At 34.6% G+C, this 24,361-nt stretch overlaps 2 protein-coding genes across 7 annotated transcripts in view; both read right to left on the bottom strand.

The window, feature by feature from the left end:
* LOC138715363 (tudor domain-containing protein 5-like) overlaps positions 1–24,361 on the bottom strand; it is a 148,401-nt gene that overhangs the window by 51,065 nt on the left and 72,975 nt on the right. The gene's annotated exons all lie outside the window — the stretch shown is intronic.
* On the bottom strand, positions 18,750–21,761 carry LOC138715364 (uncharacterized). 4 transcript variants are annotated; one of them, XR_011336257.1, is made up of 6 exons: positions 21,460–21,761; positions 20,493–20,824; positions 20,261–20,416; positions 20,052–20,129; positions 19,090–19,158; positions 18,750–18,901 (listed from the first exon to the last, which is right to left on the bottom strand). XR_011336257.1 is itself a non-coding variant. In XM_069848205.1 (5 exons), the coding sequence occupies exons 2-5, from the start codon at positions 20,355–20,357 to the stop codon at positions 18,771–18,773; spliced, it is 375 nt and encodes a 124-aa protein (XP_069704306.1). In that variant the 5' UTR covers positions 20,358–20,416; positions 20,493–21,453; the 3' UTR covers positions 18,750–18,770. The 4 variants fall into 4 exon arrangements, 3 of the variants coding, with proteins under 3 accessions (XP_069704306.1, XP_069704305.1, XP_069704307.1); XM_069848205.1 differs by lacking the exon at positions 21,460–21,761 and having other exon boundaries at positions 20,493–21,453; XM_069848204.1 differs by lacking the exon at positions 21,460–21,761 and having other exon boundaries at positions 20,496–21,453.

Here is a 24,361-nt window from a genome sequence, read left to right as displayed (position 1 = left end):
GAAAAGCATGAGCATGTGCATATAATAATTAAATAGTGCCCTAATCTATGTTATTTTCATTCGCATTTGTAAGTAAACTAGAATTCTGACTTTTAAAGGAAAGGTGAAAATAAAAGTGCTTTTATCTGAAAACAGCTTTTTAGGAGTTAACATGTTCTGATCAAACATCACAGAATTGCAAAGATCATGTTTTACGAATGGTAAACATTTGACTACAGAAAATAGCCCAAGAACATTGACCAAAAGAATAAAGAATATCAGTATGCCCAGTAAGATACTGGAATGACTTATTTTATCTAAAAGTAAAATGGATCAATTTGATGTAATCACCGATACTGCTGCTGATGAGTTTCAATTAACTGATTTTCAAATATAAGTGAAGGCAGTAACATAAAACTAATCTGAATGTTATCTGTGATATACTTAAAGACATTTAGTACGAAGTGTAGAAGATCTTTCTAGAGATTAATAATCATACTTTTGAATAAGACGTTACAACAGTGACCACATCAAAACTAGGTTTATCTGTAACAAATAATATATCCATATTTGCTCTATAATAACACCTTGTAAACAATGTTGAAGACTCTAATCTTGGAACCTGACAGGAATGCGACGCGACCCTACAGTTCGCAATAGTGACCCCTATTAGTAATGCTAGCCTGCAACCAGATGTCTAAAAATTGTGTTCTGTTCCTACCTAAAGCGGAAGCTGTTGAGCAAGTCATGTCTGCATCACATTCAGATGCAGTGTCACTTTTCTCACTACCCCTATTGCCATCACCGTCATCAGTATTACTAATGTTATCACTATCACTACCACTGTCGTAAGCCCCCTTAAATTTATAATAATTAGGCTTGTAATGTTGGGGACCAATAGGATGCGTTACGTGGTTTCAAGTTGACTATCCATTCATCAGTCAGTACTCTAGTGCATAAACAATGTACCTGCTGAATACTCCATTTGCCAGTCACTACAGTAGCATGCATAAACAGTGTACCTGCTGAATAATAATGCAAAAGGTTGAAGGTTCTCAGGCGCATATTTTGCAGTGGAATTTGGTGAGAGTTTTGAAGTGAATGACGGGAATATTATACGTAAATTATGCAATACAAATTTACGAGGTTACAAGCGATATTATACTGTATACAAGACATTGTAGCACAAGAAAATAAAGGAGAAAACTCAAACCCACGAATAATTCTATGATAGTTCTTCTGCACATAACGAAAGGTACGTAAAAATATATCTTTGTAATGCTATGTAGTGTATATTTACTTTCAGACCTGTCCAGATTTGTTTATGTGCACCTTGTTATTCGTGTAATCGATTGCAGAACCAAGTCAATGTCCTTGTACTAGCTCACGTCCTCGTTCTATGTACAATACTGCAGTCAACTTGTATAATCGGTCCCCAACATTACAAGCCTAATAATTTTATTAATCATATATGATTGGAGTCCATGATCTTCACGGTACCCCATTGTTTTCCTACATTTTCAATGTGTCTACAGAATTCTTCTCAGTTCATGTGGACACTTACACTCCCATTTTACCAAATTTTCGAAATATCATATTGATATTCACCCAGATCTCGTCTATATAAAAAACTGATTGTCCCTTGCTCCGGAATTCATTTGCATCAGATAGTACCTTGCTCTCCAGTCTACGATGGGTGAAATTATTTTCAGAACGTCTTGTAATATTGAACACATGCAATGATGATACAAAAGTCTCAGTACGTTATCTGTTGTTTTTGATTCCCCGCTACCTCACCTCGCAAGTTCCAAGATTGGAGTCTTCAATAGTAGTTGTTATTGCATATTCTTCAGGGAATTTTGTTTAATTGTAGTTGAGTTCCACATCTACATGAATAGTCCCCTAACTGCCCATTGTGCAACTCAAATGACTTTATTGTCAAACGCCTGGCATTAGAAAACAACAACGACAATAACATCTACATGAATTGTAATTTTATATTTCCACTGTAGAATTCACTGCAAATAAGGTAAATATTTTCAGAAGCAAGAACATGAAATGAATTACTCTTGGAATTTTTTTTTTTTTTTTTTTTTTTTTTTTTGCATGTGGAGTAAGAACTTTTTACAGCTCTCATAACGTAATTTTAATTCAATTCATATAGGTGTGCAACTCAACTGGAAATAAAATTGCCTCAAGAATTTGAAATATAACCACTATTGTTTATAAAATGCCACAAAAGTTTATTGATCAAATAAGTTGGTACTTTCATGATACAATCTAAATTATATTCATACAACCAAACAGGTATTTAATACTGTTATTACGAAACACAAAACACAAGTGACAAGTTATTTGCAAATAAAATTACGACATTTGTAATGTTTTAAAAGAAGATGCTTTGATTTCTTAAAATGAAAACAAAAATGTGAACTGTGATACTTTCTCCAGTTCTTGTTTACAAATGGGATGTTCGAATCTGTATAACTTTCGAAGTTTATTTTGAATAACAGATACACACAAGTTCCAGGGACTGCAAGGTCTTGGTTCCAATCCTAGGTGGCAGATTTTCTCACTAACAAACTTCCAACATGGATTCAGGCTTTACTCAGCCTCCTGTCAAATTGAGTATTGGGTCTTTCTCGGGGATAAAAAGCAGTCAGAGCATGGTGTTGATGACCACACCACCTCAAGTTTAGTACTGAGGTCATGAAAACCTGGAACTCCACGTTAATGTCACCATTATGCTCTCATGGTGTCTCAAGGTTAACACCTTTACCTTATCTACTTAAGAATCGTGAAGATGTATCACATATAAATGTTACAGAAACACTGAAAGTGGGAACAAAACAATTTCTCTTTTAATAGGCATCCAATTAACACCACAGGAAATAGGACTACAGAATTCATTAGAATACAACCTTTACATCTTAACAATGGCACAGAATGTTGAAAGCATGTTATTTAATTCGTTTTGAATTTAAAAAGTTCTATGTTATGTTTCAGTTATCTTTTATTACGAATACGAACACACACTGGAATATGACCAACCTGCATAGTTTCTGCATCCAGAGAATCATACCCATTTTCTCTTGAATTAAACTGATGTAGATGACACTCTAAGTGTACTGTGTATTACTTCTAAACCAGAGAATTTACTAAAATATGAGGATGGATCATTAAGTAATGCACAATTAAAAAAAAAAAAAGTTTAAAAGACTGATTCATCTCTTCATTCCACCTTTAACATTTTTCTATGTTATGTAACAATGTGCAACAAATGTTTTCACAATCGAGCAGAAATTTCTCTAATAATGACTTCCAATTTTCATAACTGTTCACTGTTGGATTTAAAAACAATTCGCAACGAAAATACACATAGGCCTAATTCTTTACATAATAATTAATTTCTCTGGGGCTGATCATTTAATTTATTTCATCTTATGCAAGAAACAGGACTTAAAAGACAACTGTTTCAGCTGATTTCGAGTTCATCACCATTTCGTGTTTTTTTTTTTTTTTTTATTTAAAATGAAGACCCATGCCATTCAGCTTGTGTGTAACTGCAACTCGAAATAAACTTCGAAAGCACACGCACATTTGTACATATCCAAAGAAATTAATGACACACCGAAATCCTTGCACCATATGCAATAAAAGGCCATCTAACTACAGAAGAATAATATCACAATCATTTTAATCTTAAAACACATCCCTTTTAGGAAGCATGGTCATGCTATGGAAAAACTACATCACTTTAACACAAAAAAAGTCTCAACAATTCAGTATTCAGGGCAGGCCATTAAAATGTACAATCAGCACACAATGAATTCTGTGTAGTCTAACGGAGAAAAAAATTCAACACATTTAGCTGATATGGCATTCGAAGTTTATCTTAGATTAATCTATGATTTTCTTACCCTGCATTTAAAAAAGGTGACTGCTTCTGAATATTCCTAAGTATTATCTACCTTTGGTTTACTGGAAACATGTAACAAGAAGAAATTATGAATCTGACTTCTGGGTCACAGCTTGAGTGAAATGTTTTTAAGTTTCGGCATAAACAAGAAATAGAAGCTAAACATCTTATGAGTCTGATCAAAAGGTACAGTAGAGGAGGCAAGACCTGTTCTGCAACCTTAGGTGCTGTGGCTGTATGACCAATGGGTATGGAGGAAGATAGGATTTTGGTCTGAGATGAACTTTCTCGTGTTAGTAGATTCGTATAATATTAAACATCATGAAACAAACTCTCTTTTTGATAGCTCATTCTTTCCCCTATCACACAGCTTACATGCCAGAACTTTCCTTCTGACTTGGAACAGACTTATCAGACTTCATTTACTCCTAAACTACTTTCAATATGACAGTGAAAGTTTGTGGCATGTCACCTTGAACATTTCTCTGCATAACAGAATTTTAGCACGCCTGACATCCAACCTAGTCACTGGTAGACAGTCAGCATTTATTGTTATATGGTTGTATTCTTGTTTCGTACAACCATGACTGTGTGCAGTAATCAGAAAATAAGCATACATTTTGTTACAAACACGTTAATCAGAGAATCTGCACCAAATTTTGCCATTAACTCAGTGATGTACAGTACAAGTAGAGACCATTGAAAAATATTAAGAAGGCTTTTTGTTATATTGCTATGGGAAAAACACAAATTAAGTAGTATCACTGCTCCAAGGAAAGTCAGTTAAGAGTGACGAATGTCTAGCATTGCTTTACGACCATCACAGTTTGATTCATCATGAGTAGCTTATGGTCAAATATTAAAAAAAATGTGTACTACTTATAAGTTCTCTTTCACGTATGAGATGATGTTCACTGTAAGAGACCAGAACTATTGTTGAAGGCTGGCTGGCAGCTTCATTATAACTCACTCTCGTCCATTCTGGACATCTTATTGCGAACTTTCTTGCCAAACACCCAACCCTACAGGCCTCATACTGTCCAGACATGACTTCTTGCGAATTTACCTGTTCCTCAGACTATTGAGGTCACTGAAAGGTTCGAGATTTGAACGCTTTGACGTAATCAAGATCTATGTGACGAAGGTCTTGCTAGAAATCTTTGAAAAGTGTTTCTGGACAGTAAGGAACTTCTAAGACAAATGTGTGAAGTGAAAAGGGACCTACTTTACAAGGAATTGGAATATGAACTCCAAAAGCAAGTTATTCTTTTTTTTTTTTCATGACTATAGGTCAGATATGTTTTAGCATGAAAATGTTTATGTCAGAATTTAACAATAACAATAAAAATAACAATAACAATAATAATAATAATAATAATAATAATAATAATAATAATGGTAATAATAATAATAATAATAACAGTAATAATAATAAAAATAACAATAATAATAATAATAATAATGATAATAATAATAATAATTATTATTATTATTTATTTATTTATTTAATGTGCTGTACAACAGCCAGTGGCCAATTACAGTTCAGCACAAATATAACAAAAAACATAAAACAAAAATAATTATTACACATAAATATAATTACAATTAATTACAATAATGACGATGAATGGATAACTAAGAATACTATGAGACAATGTTAATTGAGTATAATGCCTAAAATAATACATAAATGATAAATCGTTGCCAAGAGCAAACAAAGTCTATACATTGAAGGGATCGAATTCGCAGCCATGCATGTTGGCATTTTTAATGCATCTGGAGACTGGTGAAAGAAATTTCGAATTTCTAATATAGAAAAGTTTGTGGGCTCTCATATCTTTTGTTGGAATACGTAAGGTAATATTGTTTAAGAAAGAGTCACAGGATATATCACCTTTGAGGACTTTACAAAAGAACAGATAATCTAGCTCATGGCGTCTAGCATATAGATTTTGACAATTAAAATATTCACATTTTCTCTCATAACTATACCCGGAATTAATGGGTAAAAATCTGAATGAACATAAGGATATAAATTTTCTTTGTATATTTTCTAATTTAGCCGAGTCCGTAGTTGTAATCGAGTTCCAAACTACAGATGCATATTCGAGTTTCGATCGCACCAATGTATAGTATAGCATTAAGAGAGAATCGGGCGTGGAAAAAGAATAAGTTATTGACCGTATTATTCCTAGCATTCTGATTGCGTGATTGTAAATGTAATCAACGTGACTATGAAAATACAATTTACTGTCAAAGAATATTCCCAAATCTTTTACGCAATCCGTTCTGTTAATCAGTACATTATTTAGATAATAATTAAATTTCAGTGAAGAAGTTTTTCTAGAAAAGGTTATTACATTAGTTTTGGATACGTTAATTTTCATACCATTGTCTTCCGACCATTTAGCGACTGAATTAATGTCACACTGAAGTGATTGACAGTCAGTACTACTTTTGATTGTACGAAAAATTTTTAAATCGTCTGCAAATAATAAACAGTCAGAACTTATTCTTTTACATATATCATCTATGAATATAATAAATAGGAGAGGTCCTAAAGTAGATCCCTGCGGGACTCCGCAATTTATATTATAAGAATAAGAGTGTATATTAAACAGTCTTACACATGAAACTCTATTACTTAAATAATTTTCGAACCACTTTACGTAGCTTACAGAAAGGCCAATATTTCCTAACTTATGAAGAAGGATATAGTGCGGAACTACATCAAAAGCTTTACTGAAATCAAAATATATTGAATCAGTTTGTCCCTGCGTTTCAATTATTGGTACAATTTGATTTAGATATGTGACCAGGTTAGTGACAGTGGATTTAGTTTTAGTAAATCCATGTTGTGAAGAATTGAGCTTGTTTTTCACATAAAACGATATATGTCTGTGAATAATGGTTTCAAAAATTTTTGAAAAGTTATTTAGGATCGAGATAGGTCTGTAGTTTCTGACATCATTTCTTTTTCCGTTTTTAAATATAGGAATAATTGCAGCTTGTTTCCATAGTGAGGGAAATTCACCATTTTTCAAACTAATATTAAATATGTGGGCTAAAAGAGGAATAAATATATTAGAGCATCCTTTAATTATAAAATTTGGAATACCGTCAGTGCCAGTTGTTTTTGTTGGTTTAAGTTTTTTAATTGCTTTACGAACGTCATCATGTGTTACTTTAGGTATAGGTAATGAGTCTGTTATATTCGTAATAATGTTTTCATATGTATGGCTGTGTTTAGTCTGAACAGATTTGAAGTGATCAGCAAAAGCATTGACAATGTCTAACTGATCTGTGATGTGTTTATCGTTAAGAATTAATTCAGAGGGATAATTATCAGTCTTCCGAAATGATTCAACATATTTCCAAAACTTTTTTGGTTCCGTTTTAAGATTTTCATTAATATTTTGAAGCCATGATAATTTATCCGATTTAATTTTAGATTTCACAAGTTTTCTATAGTAGGAAAATGTTTGATAATAAAATTCAGTTTTGAATTTTTTATATTTTTTATGTGCATGGTCTTTCTTTCTAATAAGTTTACGTAAGGTGTTAGAAAACCATTGTGGATAACTAGACCTTTTGACTCGAGTGACAGGAACTGCCTGGGATATGACACTATTAACTACTGAACATAGTGAGCTAGCTGCATCGTTAACATCGACAGCTTGGTAAACACAGGACCAATCGTAATTATATAGACTCCAATATAAATTCAAGTAATCACCTTGAGAATAATTTGGGAAAGAATTTTGTTGATTCTGGGGAGAAAAATTTAGTGTGACTTCAAGAGTTATTGTTAAGGGAGGATGATAGTCATCCTGTAAGACTAGCGAGTGAGTGGCCAGATTGACCTCAGTCTCGGTTAAATTTGTAAATATAAGATCAAGTAAGTTTTTGTTATTAACTGTTGAATTTACTTGTTTCAATCCAAGAAAGCAAAAAGATGAAAATAACTCTTGAGCCTTAATTTTGGAGTAGTAATGGATGTTATTAGCACAACAACCAGATAACCAATTCATACCAGGAGTATTAAAATCGCCGAGAAAAACTACTCTATTATTGTGTGTATCGAGATGATTTTCAAGAAAATTTAGATAAGATTTTAGAAACTTTGGATCAGTATCAGGTGAAAAGTAATGATTACCAATTAACAAATTGAGTCCGTCTTCCATAGGAATCTGAACCCATACACACTCGCTAATGAATTCTAAGTCATGTCTCCGGTATACTACAGGTATTTGATTGTTGACAGCTATTAAGACACCACCACCACGGGTTTTATTGGTATCCTCAAATTTTCTATCACCACGAAAAATGGTATAATAATTAGGGAATAAATTATTATACTCAACAAGCTCTTGAAGCCATGTTTCTGTCAAACAGATAATAGTGTCAGCATTACTAACAACATTACCGAAAAATTCATCAATTTTAGTGTTTAAACCTCTGACGTTTTGATAATATATTTCAAGATGGTTGCTTGAACTATACATTGTATATCAATGGTAAAACTAAGAGGCATTCCCGTTGGATCCCTCAGGTTCTCTAGCAGTAGAAGCATAGTGTTGCTCCGGTTTCAATTTACCATAGAAAGGTGCGATAAGATACCCGACTGGCCAGACACCAGTGTTGTTAATTAAGTGGAAATCTTTTTCCTCAACCGAGATATGGAAAGAGGAATAAGTTTCATATTTTGTCTTTAATTTGGTTACTACCAGAGAACTTAGCGTAAGTTGGTTCTTTAGAGAATCCTCAATACTTTTACCATTAACTTTCGGACTGAATCTAGAAACAAAAAGAGATCTCATTTTAGCTCTAACTGGAACTGTTTCCAGCGCACTAGATGTTAACACACCCTGAGTGACTTTACGAACTTTGCGCTTTTTTGCTACAACTTGAAATCCCTCACCGTCAATAGGAGGTGAAGGGGATCCGACCTCATTAGCCGTAAGTTGCGTAGTCACAACATTTGAAGCAGACGCTGACTTAGCAGTACCTGGATTACTTTGTTTTGATGACGCAGGTGCTGATTGAAACAACACCTGACTGTATGATTTTCTGATGCAACTAGCATTAACCTGCTGAACTACTTTCGGATTTGATTGATCCGAATTTGTAGAGCAAATTCTTTTGTCCAAAATTTCGGCCATCTGAATTTTCAGTGCCGCATTCTCATTCTTAATTTCTAACATTTCACTATGAAGACTTTTAACATAGTCCAATATGTCACTAAGAGCATCCAATATGGTCACACTATTCAACCTTACAGTCTCTACCTGGACAGATAGAGAATCCACAGAAGGCAGAGAAGGCAGCTTGAGTTCTCTTGTAGGCGAGATAACCTTCTTCACAGGAGAAACTAGTTTTTTAGAACCCACAGGAGTTTCATCACCACGCGACGTCTTCGAAGCACTAATACAACGCTCACAATTATAGGATGAGTTGCCTCTCTCCATGTATAAGTCATACTCTGCATCTCCCAAATTGTGCAGTCAAGATGATATCTAAAGCCACAAGGCCCCGCACACTTCAAGAATTTCTGCCTTCCGAAGAACGCAGCACTACAAGCCGGGCAGGTATCCTTGCTTGCCGGCATACTGATTTTCACCGTATAACAATATGTAGGCCGATTGACGCAACTATAAACACTGTTACCAGCGCAGCTACGAGCAAACACGTCTACTCCGCATGACAGTTCGTAGCAGAATAATAATAATAATAATAATAATAATAATAATAATATTTTCCGGCATTTTCCACATTAAAGTGGTTTACTGTCGTACCTACCAGGTGCAGGTTTGCTGAGTGCACTACTCTATCAGACAGGTGGCAATCTATTGCAGGGAGATTATAGGTTTATAGATGAGAAGTGATGATGAACAGCTAATGGGCAGACATCGGATTTATAGTATATGCAAATGCATGTTTTGAAGGATGGGTGGAATGGAGAAAAATTCTCTCCAGCACCGGAATTTGAAGTTTTACACAAAAACAAAATTTATCCGTATACTTTTATCACATCCATCAATCTCTACGTAGTGTATAACTAAGTTACTGGACCTAAAATCTCCAGAATCATTCTACTGTAAAACGAAAAGCCTGAGAATTACAATTTCTGTATCAAATTCAGGACAAAGAGGTTATAAGGATGTCAGCTATCAAAATAAATTGCACCACTTTCAAAATTACAGATAAGATATGAGTAGAAAAAAATATTTTCTTATGTAGTTTCAAGGTGTTTGAAAAAGTGTTTTTCTCTTTTCCCAACGATAAGACGTCAAAACAAGTTTACATTAAAGCAATTATGTACTATATAAATACAGCTAAAAATTTGAGTATAAATCTGCAGTGTGACTGTAAAACTTTTAATAAGTAATTTGCAACAAATTAGGACATATTGCAAGATTGTCCTACTGAAGTTGTTGGAATATTTATCTAAATGACTAAAGGGGAACGACAAAAAAGTAGAAAAGCTATTTTTTTTGCCTTTAAATTATTAAGAATAGCACAAATAAATGTCATCCTCAATAGTATATTTTTGTACTGAATATGATTTCCATAATTTAAGAGACAATGGGTGATTACGAACACACTTAAAACATACATGAGAATTTTACTGCAACTGTTGTTGGGAAAAAATGTTTATTTAAGAATATAGAAGGAAAAAAGATGATATATAAATAAAAAACAAAAATTCCAAAAACATATTTTTATTTCATTCTAATTATTGTACAAAGCACAACTTTTATAATTTACAATCTAAATTTATATCACTATACTATGATTAAACACTTTTTCCCAACACAAAACCGAGTCTGGTTTGAAATTACGAGTGTGAACATTTACAATGGTAGAAAATAATGTACTGGCCCTAACCACTTAAATAAATCGTTGCAGAGCATTTCTACCATACTGAAAATTCAACACTCATTCTTTCTTTTTGGCAAAGATGGCCAACACAGTTTTGTTGGTTGCTTCATGTTTTAAAATTACAAAAATGCTCTATCTTCCAACATAAAAATTATGCATCATACAATTCATATATTGTACCTACTTTGAATTATTTTAAATTTCTCAATCAAGAAGTTATTGTATGGCAACAATATTGTTGAGCCATAATACTATCTTAATTTCTCATATGTCAATAGATCATACTTAGAATTTGGGTTATTCAACTATATGTTGGAATTTAGTACTTTTAATATTTCAGAACTACTTTAGTGTTCATAATTAGGGGTTTATTGCTGAAAACCTGTTGGGTCTATTATGTTTGAACCCAATAAAGTATTACAGACAATCCTTCTGAGTCATGAACAACACAATCCTAAAGATGGAAGCCTCATAATGTCAGAAATATCAAACAATGAAGTGATCTGATGGAATGAAAAATTTATCTAATTGTAAGACTATTCAAGAAATGTACCTCAGATTTAACAAGACAACATATTAATAATTAAGATATAACATTTATAATCAAATCTTAAACCTTTAAAACAGTTTGTCCCATTACCTTTATTTGAAATTATCTTCCTTCTATACAGTGTTTTTCAAAAAGATTGTAAAAATCTTCATCGGGTTATAGGGCAGGACATTTGGAGCCATTTGAGATAGGGAATATATGTCTATCAGAGCTACGGCAACAAAGTACTAACCCCTGCAGATAGGCAACTTGCTTGAAATTAAAGGTACTTTTGGTGCTTGATAACTGTGTTCGTACAGAAACAACAAACAATACTGTAGGCGAGAATTAGGTACATTACATTTAAGTTAATGTAGTAGGCAATAGTGCTTCTGGTAGGGGTAGTACATCCACATTATCTCTTATCCTGAGTTGTAGTCTGTGTTGACAGTGCATCATTGCTAGTTTCTCCTTTAGACCAATAAGTATGAATAGCAACAAGAGAAGAGCACAACACAGTGAGCTGTTTACATTTCGTTTATTACGAACTGAAACACTTTAAATGTGCTTCAAATCGGAAATATTGGTTTTACAACACAACACAATGTACAGTATTTTGTACAAACCAAATGTTCAGAGCAATTCTTGTATTTGCTTTGAGGCCCATATTTTACGGTCGTGCATTTGTAACACACTTAAAATACAGAGTGATTTATATAGAACTGACACATTTCTTTCTTTAATTATTCCGTTGGAAATTCATTCAATGACCCAATTTTAGCACCAAATTAAGCAGAATGTTCCGGAGTTTCGATTCCTTGTCACTAGAGGCGCAGATGTATATGTTTTATTCCTATTGTTGGCAGCTGTTTTCGACATTTTGTGTCAACGTGAAAATGCAGTACACATTAAATCAACAATTCTTCCTTGTGAAGCAATACTGGATTACGAATTCAATTACAGCTACTCAAAGGGCATACCAGAGAGAATTTGGTGTTCGCAATCCTCCCAAAAGAAACATAATACTGGGACTGGTAAACAAATTGGAAACAACTGGATCTCTGGTGAGTGAAAAGGGCAAGCATCGTTCATCTAGGCTTCCCACGGTTGTTGTTGACGTAAGAGCACGACTGGAGCAGTCACCCAAAAAATCATTAAGACGTTTGTCACAGGAGACAGGATACACCTACTCAATGTGTCAGAGAGCCTAAAGCCATATAGGGTTACGGTTGTTCATCAGCTACAGGAACCAGATAAGGATAAAAGATTGAATTATTGTCGTTGGTTTCAGTCGTTCATTGTGCAAAATCCTGCCATATTGTCCATCACATGGTTCACAGATGAAGCATGGTTCCATTTATCCGGTTATGTGACGACCGAATAATTTCCAGGAACCTGTGGCCACCGAGATCTCCGGATTTGACAACGCCGGACTTCTTTCTATGGGGTTACTTAAAAGACAGGGTTTACGCCACACGTCCCCAGACATTGGATGATCTGAAGCACAACATCACACAGGAGATTCAAGTTAACAACAGAGTCCTCCAACGAGTGGCCAGTAACATGGAACGACGTGTTGAGTTGTGCCTTATGCAGGATGGAGGACATTTTCAACATTTGCTATAGAGGTAAATAATCTCCCAAAATTCCTCTACATTTTAGGTATAATAAGTTGTCGCTAGCACAATTCGTTTTGAAACAATTAATGAAAGAAATGTGTCAGTTCTATATAAATCACTCTCTATTATGTTATTGTTTTTGTCTAATGCTTGGTCCCTGGCAGTGAAGCCATTAGCACTCTTGCTGTCCAGTATTTCTCTATTATGGTAGAGCATCACAGACACTTAAAATATCTCAGTTCATAATAAATGAAATATAAACAACTCACATGTTGTGCTCTTCTCTTGTCACTGCTCCACATACTTATTGACCTGAAGGAACAAATGTTCAGAGCCATGGTTTAGAGGCCCATGTTTCAGAATATGCATCTGTTGTGCATAAAATACTGTACATTGTTTGTTTTGTGTTATAAACTAACATTTCTGATTTGAAATACATTTAAACTGTCTCAGTTCGTAACAAATGAAATGTAACAGTTTTCTCCTGTCCCTACTCCGTTTTTTTTTTTTTTTTACAGTCAGAGCACACAACATAGTGCAATTGACAAAGTCAGTAATAAAAAGTAAACAACAAAACGATAAAATTAATTCAAAAACTCTCAACAGCATTGACATTAAAAAACTCATTAATTTCATAAAATGGTTTGTTGATTAACCAACCAGAGACAAGTCAGTTAAAAGACTTCCTTTCCCGATTAAAAAGATATGTCGGAAATTTATTTGCTATTTTTAAAGACTAAAGACATAATAAGATAATTATTCATTGTTTTAGTTAGCCTACACTTAGGTATGTCAAAAAGGTCACAGTTTCTGGTGTTGTATATATGAACATCACAGAAAACCTTATTGGAGCTGGAGTTACATGTACACATTTTTCCTTTTATCATTCTGTTGGCAGAGACACAACAAATTATGATGGTGAAATAGAGGCTATATACATTGCTCTCCGACAATTATTAAATCTTCCCTTAAATAAATATAACAAGGCAGTAATTCTTTCAGATTCTAAAGCTGCAATTCAGGGAATATGCTCAAATGCAACAAAGAAGTCAACAAAAATAAGAGAATGCTACAAAATGCTAACACAACTCCAAAAAGTTAATAACATTGTCCATCTCCAATCCGATTCCAGCACACTGTGGAGTCATGGGGAATGAAACCGCAGACACACTTGCAAAGAAAGGCACAACAATAAAACTAAAGTCTAAATTTAATTTCTCATATTCCTCAATAAAACACTTGATCACTACAAAATTTTCTCATTCATACCTACAAGAAATAGAATCAAATGCTAAAGACAAAAAATGGATTACACTACTTTCCAACCCAGATATAATCCCCCAGAGACCAAGGAAAACAGCAGTTGCAGCCTTCAGACTATTGACAAATCATGACTGTCTAGCAAGTCATCTCTACAGAATAGGTATCTCAGCTTCACCAATATGTGTCCTGTGTAACGATCCAGCAGAAATGAATGAAGATCACTTGAAGACCTGTGAAGCATTAAGATCAGAAGAAACTACAGTTCAAAAGTATTGGAAAGCACGACTGCTAATGGCTTCATTGCCAGATGCAAGGCACTAAACAACAACATATATGAACATCATTCCTATGTGTCAACATATGTGAATTTTCTTTGAAGAAATTTAGGGCTTGATAAATGCCTTCATTGATGAATTAGTTATAATTCTAATAGCTTTTTTTTTGTAACATAGGTACCTTATTAGTGTGAGAACTATTACCCCATAAAAGTAGTCCATAAGAAAGTATACTATGAAAATAAGAAAAATAGACAACTCTAATGTAATTCTTCGGAACATACATTTTCAAATTTCGCAGAAGAAATATTACTCTTGACAATTTTTTACAAACAGAATCAACATGGTCTGCCAGAACCTTCTTTAGTTACAAGCCGGGGCATGGGTAGGTTTGGCAACGCAGAGTGGAGGCGGGAGATTTTAGAGTGATATTGAGTTTGCTCATTGCTTTCGTTATACGTAACACGTATTTTTTTCAATATTACTTCATGCACAAAGGTAAGATCAAGATTCAGAGTAGTGATGTAAATTATTATGTGTTCGAAAATAGTGTTTTATTGCAATCAATTAGCTATACTTCAGAATACGGCGTAAGTAGGCTACTTACATACAAAGGCTGCCACTTAAAATAATTACAAAAAAAAAACATGTTTTTATTGATAGTACGAAGATAAATAGATAAATAAATAAAAAAGATATTCCTTGCAGCGAAAATAATAGAATCAATAATGCAATAAAGACGTAGTATTCTTAAGTTCCATTCAGTTAACAAATTTGTGGCTAGCAAATTGACAATGTTTTGCGACTTAATGGTGTTTCATCTGTGAAAGGTTTAGGATATATTTTAATATTATCTTCTGCGATTATCTATCGTTTTTCTACAAATATTTCAGATGCCTAGAAAGTGCTGTGTGCCCATGTGTCGTAGCAACTACACTTATAATTAAAAAAATAATAAAAACATACTTGTTTTTTTATTGATGGTACAAGGGAAAATAAATAAATACTTAAAGAAATGTTACTTGTACCAAAAATAAATAAAATAATGACGTACTTTCGCAATACCCTATTCCAATCAATTAACCATTATATGGCTAGTAAATTGACAAGGTTTTGCCGCTTAATGTTGTTTCACCTCTCACATGAAAGGTGTAGGATATCATATGCATTTTAATTTCATGTGATTATGTCGTGCTTTTCTATAAATATTTCAGATGTCCAGGAAGCCAGTTTTAGTTTGAACCTGGCCAGTCACCATAACAATACTGTTATCCTAAATTATTTGTTATAAACTTTTTAAAATATAATTTTAAATAAATATAACTACAGAAAACAAGCTAAGAATGTGAATTATGCAAATAGGCCTAAAATAAAATGTAAACAGAAGAAACTATTGACATTCCTATTATAATAAAAGTATGAGGATGTAAATACAGTTAAGCCAAGTAAAACAATCTATGAAAAAATGAAAACACATCCCTTCAACATAATACGTAACAAAACGCAACATTATCTATTAAGTACATGTACGTATCAATTAGCGTGAACTCAGTGGACTTTAAATCCTGTAAATATCAAGTGGGTGAATGTAGAGTATCCAACGCCCACTGAACGAATATTTCACTTTTATCACTGCCAATGTTGCGCTATAATCGTATATGCAAGGTAGGCTATAACAAAAACCTAAACTAACCAAACCTAACCTGTCAAAGAAGCAACAAGTTATACTAAATATGTGTAAAATTGGCCTATGTCTCTATAGTGGGCGGGACATAAGTAACATTGACCAAACCAACAAAGCGATTATATGCATGTACAAATTATAGATAATTCTGACATATAGCAGGCATTCCGAATCTTCAACAAAACTGCAATATTTATGGGATCACAAAACAGCTGTTTACAATGACTTTGAAAACCAACGGCGTAACTTTATTGATATAGCAGGCGAGACCCAACAATTTGACTAGAATTCTGATACACACAAATCACAAATAAGAATATAAAAATGTGGTTATACAATATTTAATAGAATAGTCAATTACTTTGTCATCCATAACCGTAAAAATTCCCAAAGACTGCAACCATTTTATTTTCATTTATTGTCTTGTTTTTTTTATCACCAACACGCATTTAGTTTATAATACATCAACAATTAACGTTTGGTACGACCGCAAACATAATTCCATCGACACACACTTATATTGTAACATTAATTTGCATTGGAAATCGGCATTAGCACAAACACGTGTACTGTACGGTCAGCCTCCGGGTGACAGTTAATTACAGTGTTGCCGACGTATGGCCCCGGCATGGATAAATATATAATAGGATGCGAAACTCACTGAGTTTCCCGTAACACATACTAGAGGCGCTGTTGTAGAATTGATCGTGCTGCCATCTATATGCGGTTAGAGGCGTTATTACATCTAGCAGCGCACCAAGTAGCGAAAAAAGTAACTACTCCGTGCATCCAGCAGCGCACCCAAGTAGCGAAAATAATAACTAATTACTCCGCGTATCTAGCAGCGCGCCTGGCGGCGAAAAGTTGAACTATATGCAGTAAATATTCCTCCTGCCCCCCCGCCCCAAACCCTAAATTTAAAGTAAAACTTTAAAATTTTTATTCCTCACATCATCTTTCACTGAAAATTGTTATTGGAGCCAATAGTTGGAAGAGACGGTCTATTTTACACTACCTTATAATGTAACTAATTAAAATACAGCCAAACAGGGACAGAAAATAAAAGAAAACAAGGTTAGATAATTGGGATTTTATTCTTTAGGTAATAGTGTATAGTGCACTTTAAGTCTGCATAAAACTAGTTACATAATTGAAATTACTATATTATTGTATACTATTTTACAATACATTCAACAACACAATTTTGACAAGGTCCATCATATCACTGTTTAACATACACTACATGTGCAGTAGGGTTACCAGATTGTAACAATTTAAAAGCAGGTCATTTTAAATGAAAAAGAATTTTCCATATAAAAGCAGGGCATAATAGACTAACTTGATACTTGACGTGACGTCTTTTTACATTCTGTTATATAATTAGGTAATTTGTTTGTCTTTGTACAATAAAACTGATACAAAACTATTATCATGAATAGAATTGAAGTATACGGATTCTAAATTAGCTTTTACCTTATTTAATTTTCGGATTGTTAATACTTCTCTGGTGACTCGACTTGTTTGAGCAAGGATTTTACACACATAATTCCTCTAATGGACCCCAACTCAATAGTTACTCTCTTTTGTCCATTGGGAATTGGCAAGAAAGAAAAGCAGGACAATTTCTGATTTTTACGAACCCTGGCAGGATGCAGTCCATGTCAAGCGAAATCCAGAACATCTGGTAATCCTATACACACAGATACACTTACATATTTAGTGTGCAGTACATTGGTAAAGTCTATACAACAAATTGAATAATTGAAATTTTGGGGCCCAGTCGGATAAGAGAAAAAGCCACATCTATATATTTATATTTTGGAATGCTCTGCCATCTGTGCTCGTTTACAGATGTAAATGATACCATTTGAATAATGTGTTGTCATATAGTTTAGTCAGAACATATTTCTTCACATTCCAATGAGATATCCTACGTATCGAAATTTATGGTTTGTCCCCTTGTCTGCCTGGACCCATCAACTATTGGTTAGTCAACTGTCCAAAAACAGGTTTGGACCCTACAAGTAACACTCATGGGACAATCAGAGCAGGAGGTAATGAGTAAGAGTGGCCAATTCCTTTCTCCCCTCCGTTGCATACATCGCTGACTAGATACATATTACATTAATCGGATTTCAGATACTACAAAAAAATGTTTGATAATTGAAACTGTCATATTACTATCTACTATTTTGCAACACATTTTAGAATACTTTTCTAGGATCACATCTAAGGTTCTTAGACATTGTTGTTTGGCATACACATAACGGTAACGTATACCAAAATGTTGTATGTACTGAGGGTCAGAGTGAAATACATGAGCTGCATCACTTACTTGCATTATGTTGGGCAAAAAAGTTTACTAGGTGAACTGAAGGTATGTTAACCCCCAACTTCCAAAGTCAAATATCTCTCTTACATACACACACATGTACCACATACTGTAACTTTGCTCCCTACAATTACACAATATATTTAACATTTGCTAAAAACATTTTTTTCTGGGGCAAAAAAAATAAATAAATAAAAATAAAAAAAAATAATAAAAAAAGCTATGAACTTTCCACCAATATGATATTATACCTTTTTGTTACACACAATATGAGCTATTTACACTACTTTAAAGACACTGCAATTTTTTCTGCAGTCTCTTCACCTTTGCTTTCAGAGCTGCCATTTTTAGTTTGTTGCTCCTGGGTGAAGATGAGAAGTGAGGACTCGAGAAAAGTTTTCGTTTTGCAACACCAGGACCTAAAGATTACGAAATTAACTTCAGATTAATCTAATTGCTGGGAACTATTTTAAATAAAAAATGAAACGTGACAACACCTTTAGCCTTGTTAAGTTAATGTAGGCCTAACAAAAGGCATGCAGGCTATGGATAGGCTATATAACATACTACAAAATTGACAATACATCAAAATGTGATCAATATTTACCAAGTTTGGAAGGAGGTGTAGCTGAAGCTGAAGGAAACTGTTCCATCTTGGATGTATTCATGTCAGTATCTAAGGAAATAAATGATAAATTAAATTGAAGCAAGAATTGAACAGACTTTGTGCTCCATTCATTTCAAACTGCTCTTAACTGTATAAATTATAACTCATATAAATGTTAAGTAATAGTAACAATCCAAAAGTTCAATGCTGCAACAAATTTGATTGTGTTAATCTGAATTGTTCGTTGTAATGTAATATAAAATATTTTTTTGCTAATAGGCTGGGCCATAGAGGACAACTGACACTAACAGAAAGGGATAATCAGCAGAGGTGTTGGGATATTAAAGAGAAGTCAGTAAGAGGGAATGATAGTGTACTTCGTGTGCCAGGGAGACTTGTCAGGATATCAGTTGCAATATCGATCGTCTGGTTCAAAAGTGCGACAACTCAAAAAAACAAGTTTTGAGATATCTTCAGTTGAAAGTTTCAAATAAATCCCCTAAAAAGGGACAGATTTGTGGTTCATAACCACGACAATTAGAACTGAGTCAGTATTCAGGACGAGTATATCACGATCTTCCAGTTCATTATTAATAGATTTCGAAATGTAGTAATAATGAATTAATAAAATCCATAGTTAAAATTACTTCTAAAGCAGTTTATTTCGTTTTTATTCTTTTTGGTTGTAAATATGACTTATCTCAATATTGAATCGGAAAGAGCTCCGAAAGGGGCTTTCAGTAGTATAAATAACTAAAAAATGGCAATTTTTGAGTTGTCGCACTTTTGAACTGGACGATCGATATATAACAAGATAAACACCCTGCCCTGTAGTTAAGAGGATTTGTTATTATTCGCTACTGTAAAAGAATGAAGTATGAAAACTGCAGACATATGGCAGGGGGCAATTAACTTAAATGATTACTAGCATGTTACCAGGCTCACAAGACAGTATCGCTTACTTTCAGCTGTGGGAACCACATTGAATAGGAGCGATGGTTGCTGATAGCCCCTCAGCTGTTCACCAATCATACTGTTCCCTGTAATAATCACAAAAAAAAAAAACGAAACATAATTAATTATGTATTTTGAAACATGTAATGTAAGAACAGCTGATGAGAAACTAAGGCATTCCTTGAAATCCATAAACTTGACTAAGTGGAATAATTACCTTGTTGGCATGCATCTTTATTCATCCCGGCATATGCCGTCGAAGCAGTAATCTTTGAAGCTGGAGTACTCATAGGAGCAGGAATTGTTTGAGGCATAGCTGCCAAGCCTGCAGCCTACTCAGTTGCAGCTTGTAAACCTATGAGACTACGCGTACCTGAAAATAAAGAAAAGAGTAATGAAATCGGAAATTTTAAACATGAATGACATAAAAACATTGCTAGTGTACTAACTACCTTCAGCAGCTGCAGAATCAATCTTCGCCCTCCTACCATACGTCCGCAAAGTCTTGTGATGCCTGAAAGTTGGGGTAGACCCCGGTGATAAGGTCGCTCGAGGCATAACTGGGCTAGATGGTGGGCTCCGGATTTTAGGGTTTGATGGCACCACTAATCCATTAGCATGAACGGTGGGCACTGCAGTTTGCTTAAGTATCACTTTTTGTGAAGAGCTATAATAGTCAGACTCAATGAAGTGGTCCATGCAGATTCTCAACCTGTGTGTGGCATCTGCGGCAACTCGATACCGGTCCTCTAGCCCACAAAATCGGAGCCACTTCCAACACCTAAAGCAATGGATTACAATTACTAATGAGATAAAGTAGAAGAAATATTGAATAGAAATCATGCAAAAATTGGGGAAAAAAATAATAAGTTATCTGCTGCATTTGTGTTATTTTAAGAGATGTCTAATGCGCATCACTAGGTGGTGAGTGACCATAGGAAAACTGGTAGCAGCAACAGATATTGGGTAAAACTAAATTAAATATTAGGCCTAAGCTTATTATTATTATTATTATTATTATTATTATTATTATTAATATTATTATTACTACACATGATTGAGAATTTCTCCAGAATGGCTAACTACATCAAAGAAGGCATAATTTTATTTTCCATAACTGTGAGATGTTTATACTAAAAACCACGTGGTTTTAGTTTGCAGCCATGTGGCCTAATGCTACAATTCAGGTTTACGAGGTTTCATTTTCAGCCTTCTTGCTCTTTTTCGTCAATATTTCACATTTCGTTACAGTTTGACTGAATTTCGGAACCATCTAAATTTATACTCCTACTATAATCCTAAATAAACTAGCAGAAAGCAATGCACAGCTCGTCTAACCTACTTCACCAAAAAGTACATTGTTTTCAAGTGTAAGGTTTAGGCTACACAGGACACAATAATAATACTAAAGCTTACCTCATAGGTTCCTGAGGAAAAAATGCTTCCCTCCCACAGTATTAACAGTCTTGCATCCAGGCGCTGAGCATCTTCCTCGAATCTTTTGCATTTTTCTGGAATCAATCTTGCCTTCATAACGCTGTTGGCTGGTCATCGGCCAACGTTCTGACTACTTCGTATCGGAGAGTGGAGAACGCTGGTCCTCACGTAGTTCTATGATTTACCACCTACGACGTCGGGCGCTGATCACCTTATTTCAGAATACCGCTTCTAGATCGTGCTGTCCGCAGTTTCGCATCCTATTATATATTTATCCATGGCCCCGGCTTGTAACTAAAGAAGGCTCTGGGTCTGCCCAAGTAAGTGTGCTGTCCACAGTAATACCAAAAAGATTAAAATTATTATTTTCCATGACTGTACTACTAAACAACAAAGATGCAGTACTTATTGGCCTGAAGTAGGAATGAGCAATGATGACATATTCAATGTGCACTGTCAACACAGTCTAAACTCAGTGTAAGAGACAATGCGGATGTATTACCACCACTTTCGAGCACTATTGCAAACAACAACACTCCAAATGTATCTAATTCTAGCTTACACATTCTTCCTTTGCATAGGCATCACACCTGGGGGGGGGGAGCAAAGGAACCCCCCACCCAATAATCTTCCGAAAAATAGTTCTGAGAGAAACCTATTTACTCAGTAAAGAAGACGAAAAATATGTTTTGAATTGGAGGCATGCATAGTGCATCCCAACTTTGTTTTGTGGAATTTTACAAACTGTTTTAACCACTGGTGAAGCAATAGCATCACTCATTTGTGATGCTGTCGTTAGATACAACTACCATTGGCAAATCTTGGGATTACAGCCTTATGATGGAGTTGAAAACATGAGTGGGATCAATAAAGGTGTTCAGACTAACTCTGCCAGGTTAAATAAATCATTATTATTATTATTATTATTATTATTATTATTATCATCATCATAATATTGACAAACAGCCTTTGATTATTAATTTTATACGTTAATAGTCCTAGTTGGGAGGCCGGAGGGAAAAAGACCTTTAGGGAGGCCGAGACGTAGATGGGAAGATAATATTAAAATGGATTTGAGGGAGGTGGGATATGATGATAGAGAATGGATTAATCTTGCTCAGGATCGGAACCAATGGCGGGCTTATGTGAGGGTGGCAATGAACCTCCGGGTTCCTTAAAAGCCAGTAAGTACATTAATAGTCCTTAGTTAGTTATGTGCATTGTGCTGCTCATTGTTGTAACTTCGTTATGAAAGAGAGCTGTAATTCATTTAGAACAGTAAAATGTGCTATGAAATGGGCATCGGTTGAGAATTCTATTTTCTAACAAAAAAATTAAATCTGTAATCACCCACATCCATGAGAAGCAGTCCAAGGACCAGTTGAAAATACTGCCAGGATCACACCGCTGTCACACATGATAGATCTACCAAAGATCACATAGAGGACATTCTGACAAAGTATGAATTTTGGTCTTTAAAACAATGAGTGTCAGAAGAAAGTTACGAGGGAGCCAGAGATCTACTCAGTGTGTTTGAAAATGGAGTGACATATCTTGGTTTGTTGATGGGGAAGCAGGTAATTGATATACTTGAACTTCTGAACAAGTCTTTCCAGGGGAAGAAAAATACTATGGCAGGTCTTACTGCATCTGTTGATGGTTTAAACGAACTCAGGTCTAATGCAAAGTTGCAGTCTATTTTAAAAAGTTGCAATGAGAAGATTAAGTATTTTGGTTGGAAACCATTAACATTTCCAAGGCATAAGAAGCCAACAAAAATTTTATGGAACAGTCTGAGTCACATGCATATCAATCGTATGAAGAATACTATCAACAACAATACTTTGAAGTAATAGACACTGCTGTGGTGGGACTTCAAAACCGATTTTTCAATCAAAATGGTATAACGAAAGTTCTTCCACAAAATGTTCTGATAAAAGGGAAAAATTTTGATATGTTTATTTCAGGATAAGGTGCTAACGCATCATAATTAAAAGTGGAAATACAGATGTTCCAACGAAAGAACAACAATTTTTGCTTAAATGATGCTAGAGAAACTTTGAGGTCAATGATGAAAGAGTCAGGTGTCATTCAGAAATATGGAAAAATCTTGTCCGGCTTTTACTGATATATCTATCTGTAAGACAGAAAGAAGCATCAGTATACTACGCAGACTCAGGACTTACCTGCAGTCAATTATGACTGAAAAAAAATTCTTAACCATGCAACAGCGTGTTACATCACAAACACGCATTGGAAGATTGCAACATTTTAGTTTCCAAGAATGATGCAAGGAAATATGTGTTTGGAAATATTCGGGACTGAAAACAGTATTTTTCCTTTTACTATTAAACAGGGCAATGTTACTACGAGGTGTGATCATTAAATTCCCATAAATGGAAATAAAATTACCTGATTTAAATTTTGCTGCCATCTTCTTCAATGTAGTCCCCTTGGCAGCTATACACTGATCCCAATGTTTCTACGATTTTTGGAATGCCTCCTGGAAGTCGCGTTCTTGAAGCCTGTCAAGCACCTACTGCGATTCGAGTTGGCTCTCCTCCACCATGTCAAAATGGTGACCCTTTAGCTTCAATTTCATCTTCAGAAACAAAAAAAATCGCAGGGGGCCAAATCTGGTGAATACGGGGATGAGGAATGACGACAATCTTGTTATGGGTGCAAAACTGAAGTGTTGCGAGAGCTCTGTGAGCTGGCACATTGTCGTCATGAAGCATCCATTTGTTCTCTGTCCACAGTTGTGGTCGTTCATGTTCAAAATGGACGTGAGGATCATTATGCATAATTTGTCGAATTTTTTCGACATTTTCGGCACTGTTGCACATGTGTGGTTGACCTGGCCTCTGTCGTCCTCCAGCGA

Source organism: Periplaneta americana, chromosome 15, assembly GCF_040183065.1.
Source record: "Periplaneta americana isolate PAMFEO1 chromosome 15, P.americana_PAMFEO1_priV1, whole genome shotgun sequence".
Lineage (NCBI taxonomy): Eukaryota > Metazoa > Arthropoda > Insecta > Blattodea > Blattidae > Periplaneta > Periplaneta americana.
This window is presented reverse-complemented; position numbering and strand designations above follow the sequence as displayed.

Coding starts and splice junctions, on each gene's coding strand:
- LOC138715364 (XM_069848205.1), bottom strand. CDS start 20,357: ATGCCTCAAACAATTCCTGCTCCTATGAGTACTCCAGCTTCAAAGATT. Junction 20,130..20,260: donor TAAAGATGCATGCCAACAAG/GTAATTATTCCA, acceptor TGATTATTACAG/GGAACAGTATGATTGGTGAA. Junction 18,902..19,089: donor TACACCTCCTTCCAAACTTG/GTAAATATTGAT, acceptor CGTAATCTTTAG/GTCCTGGTGTTGCAAAACGA.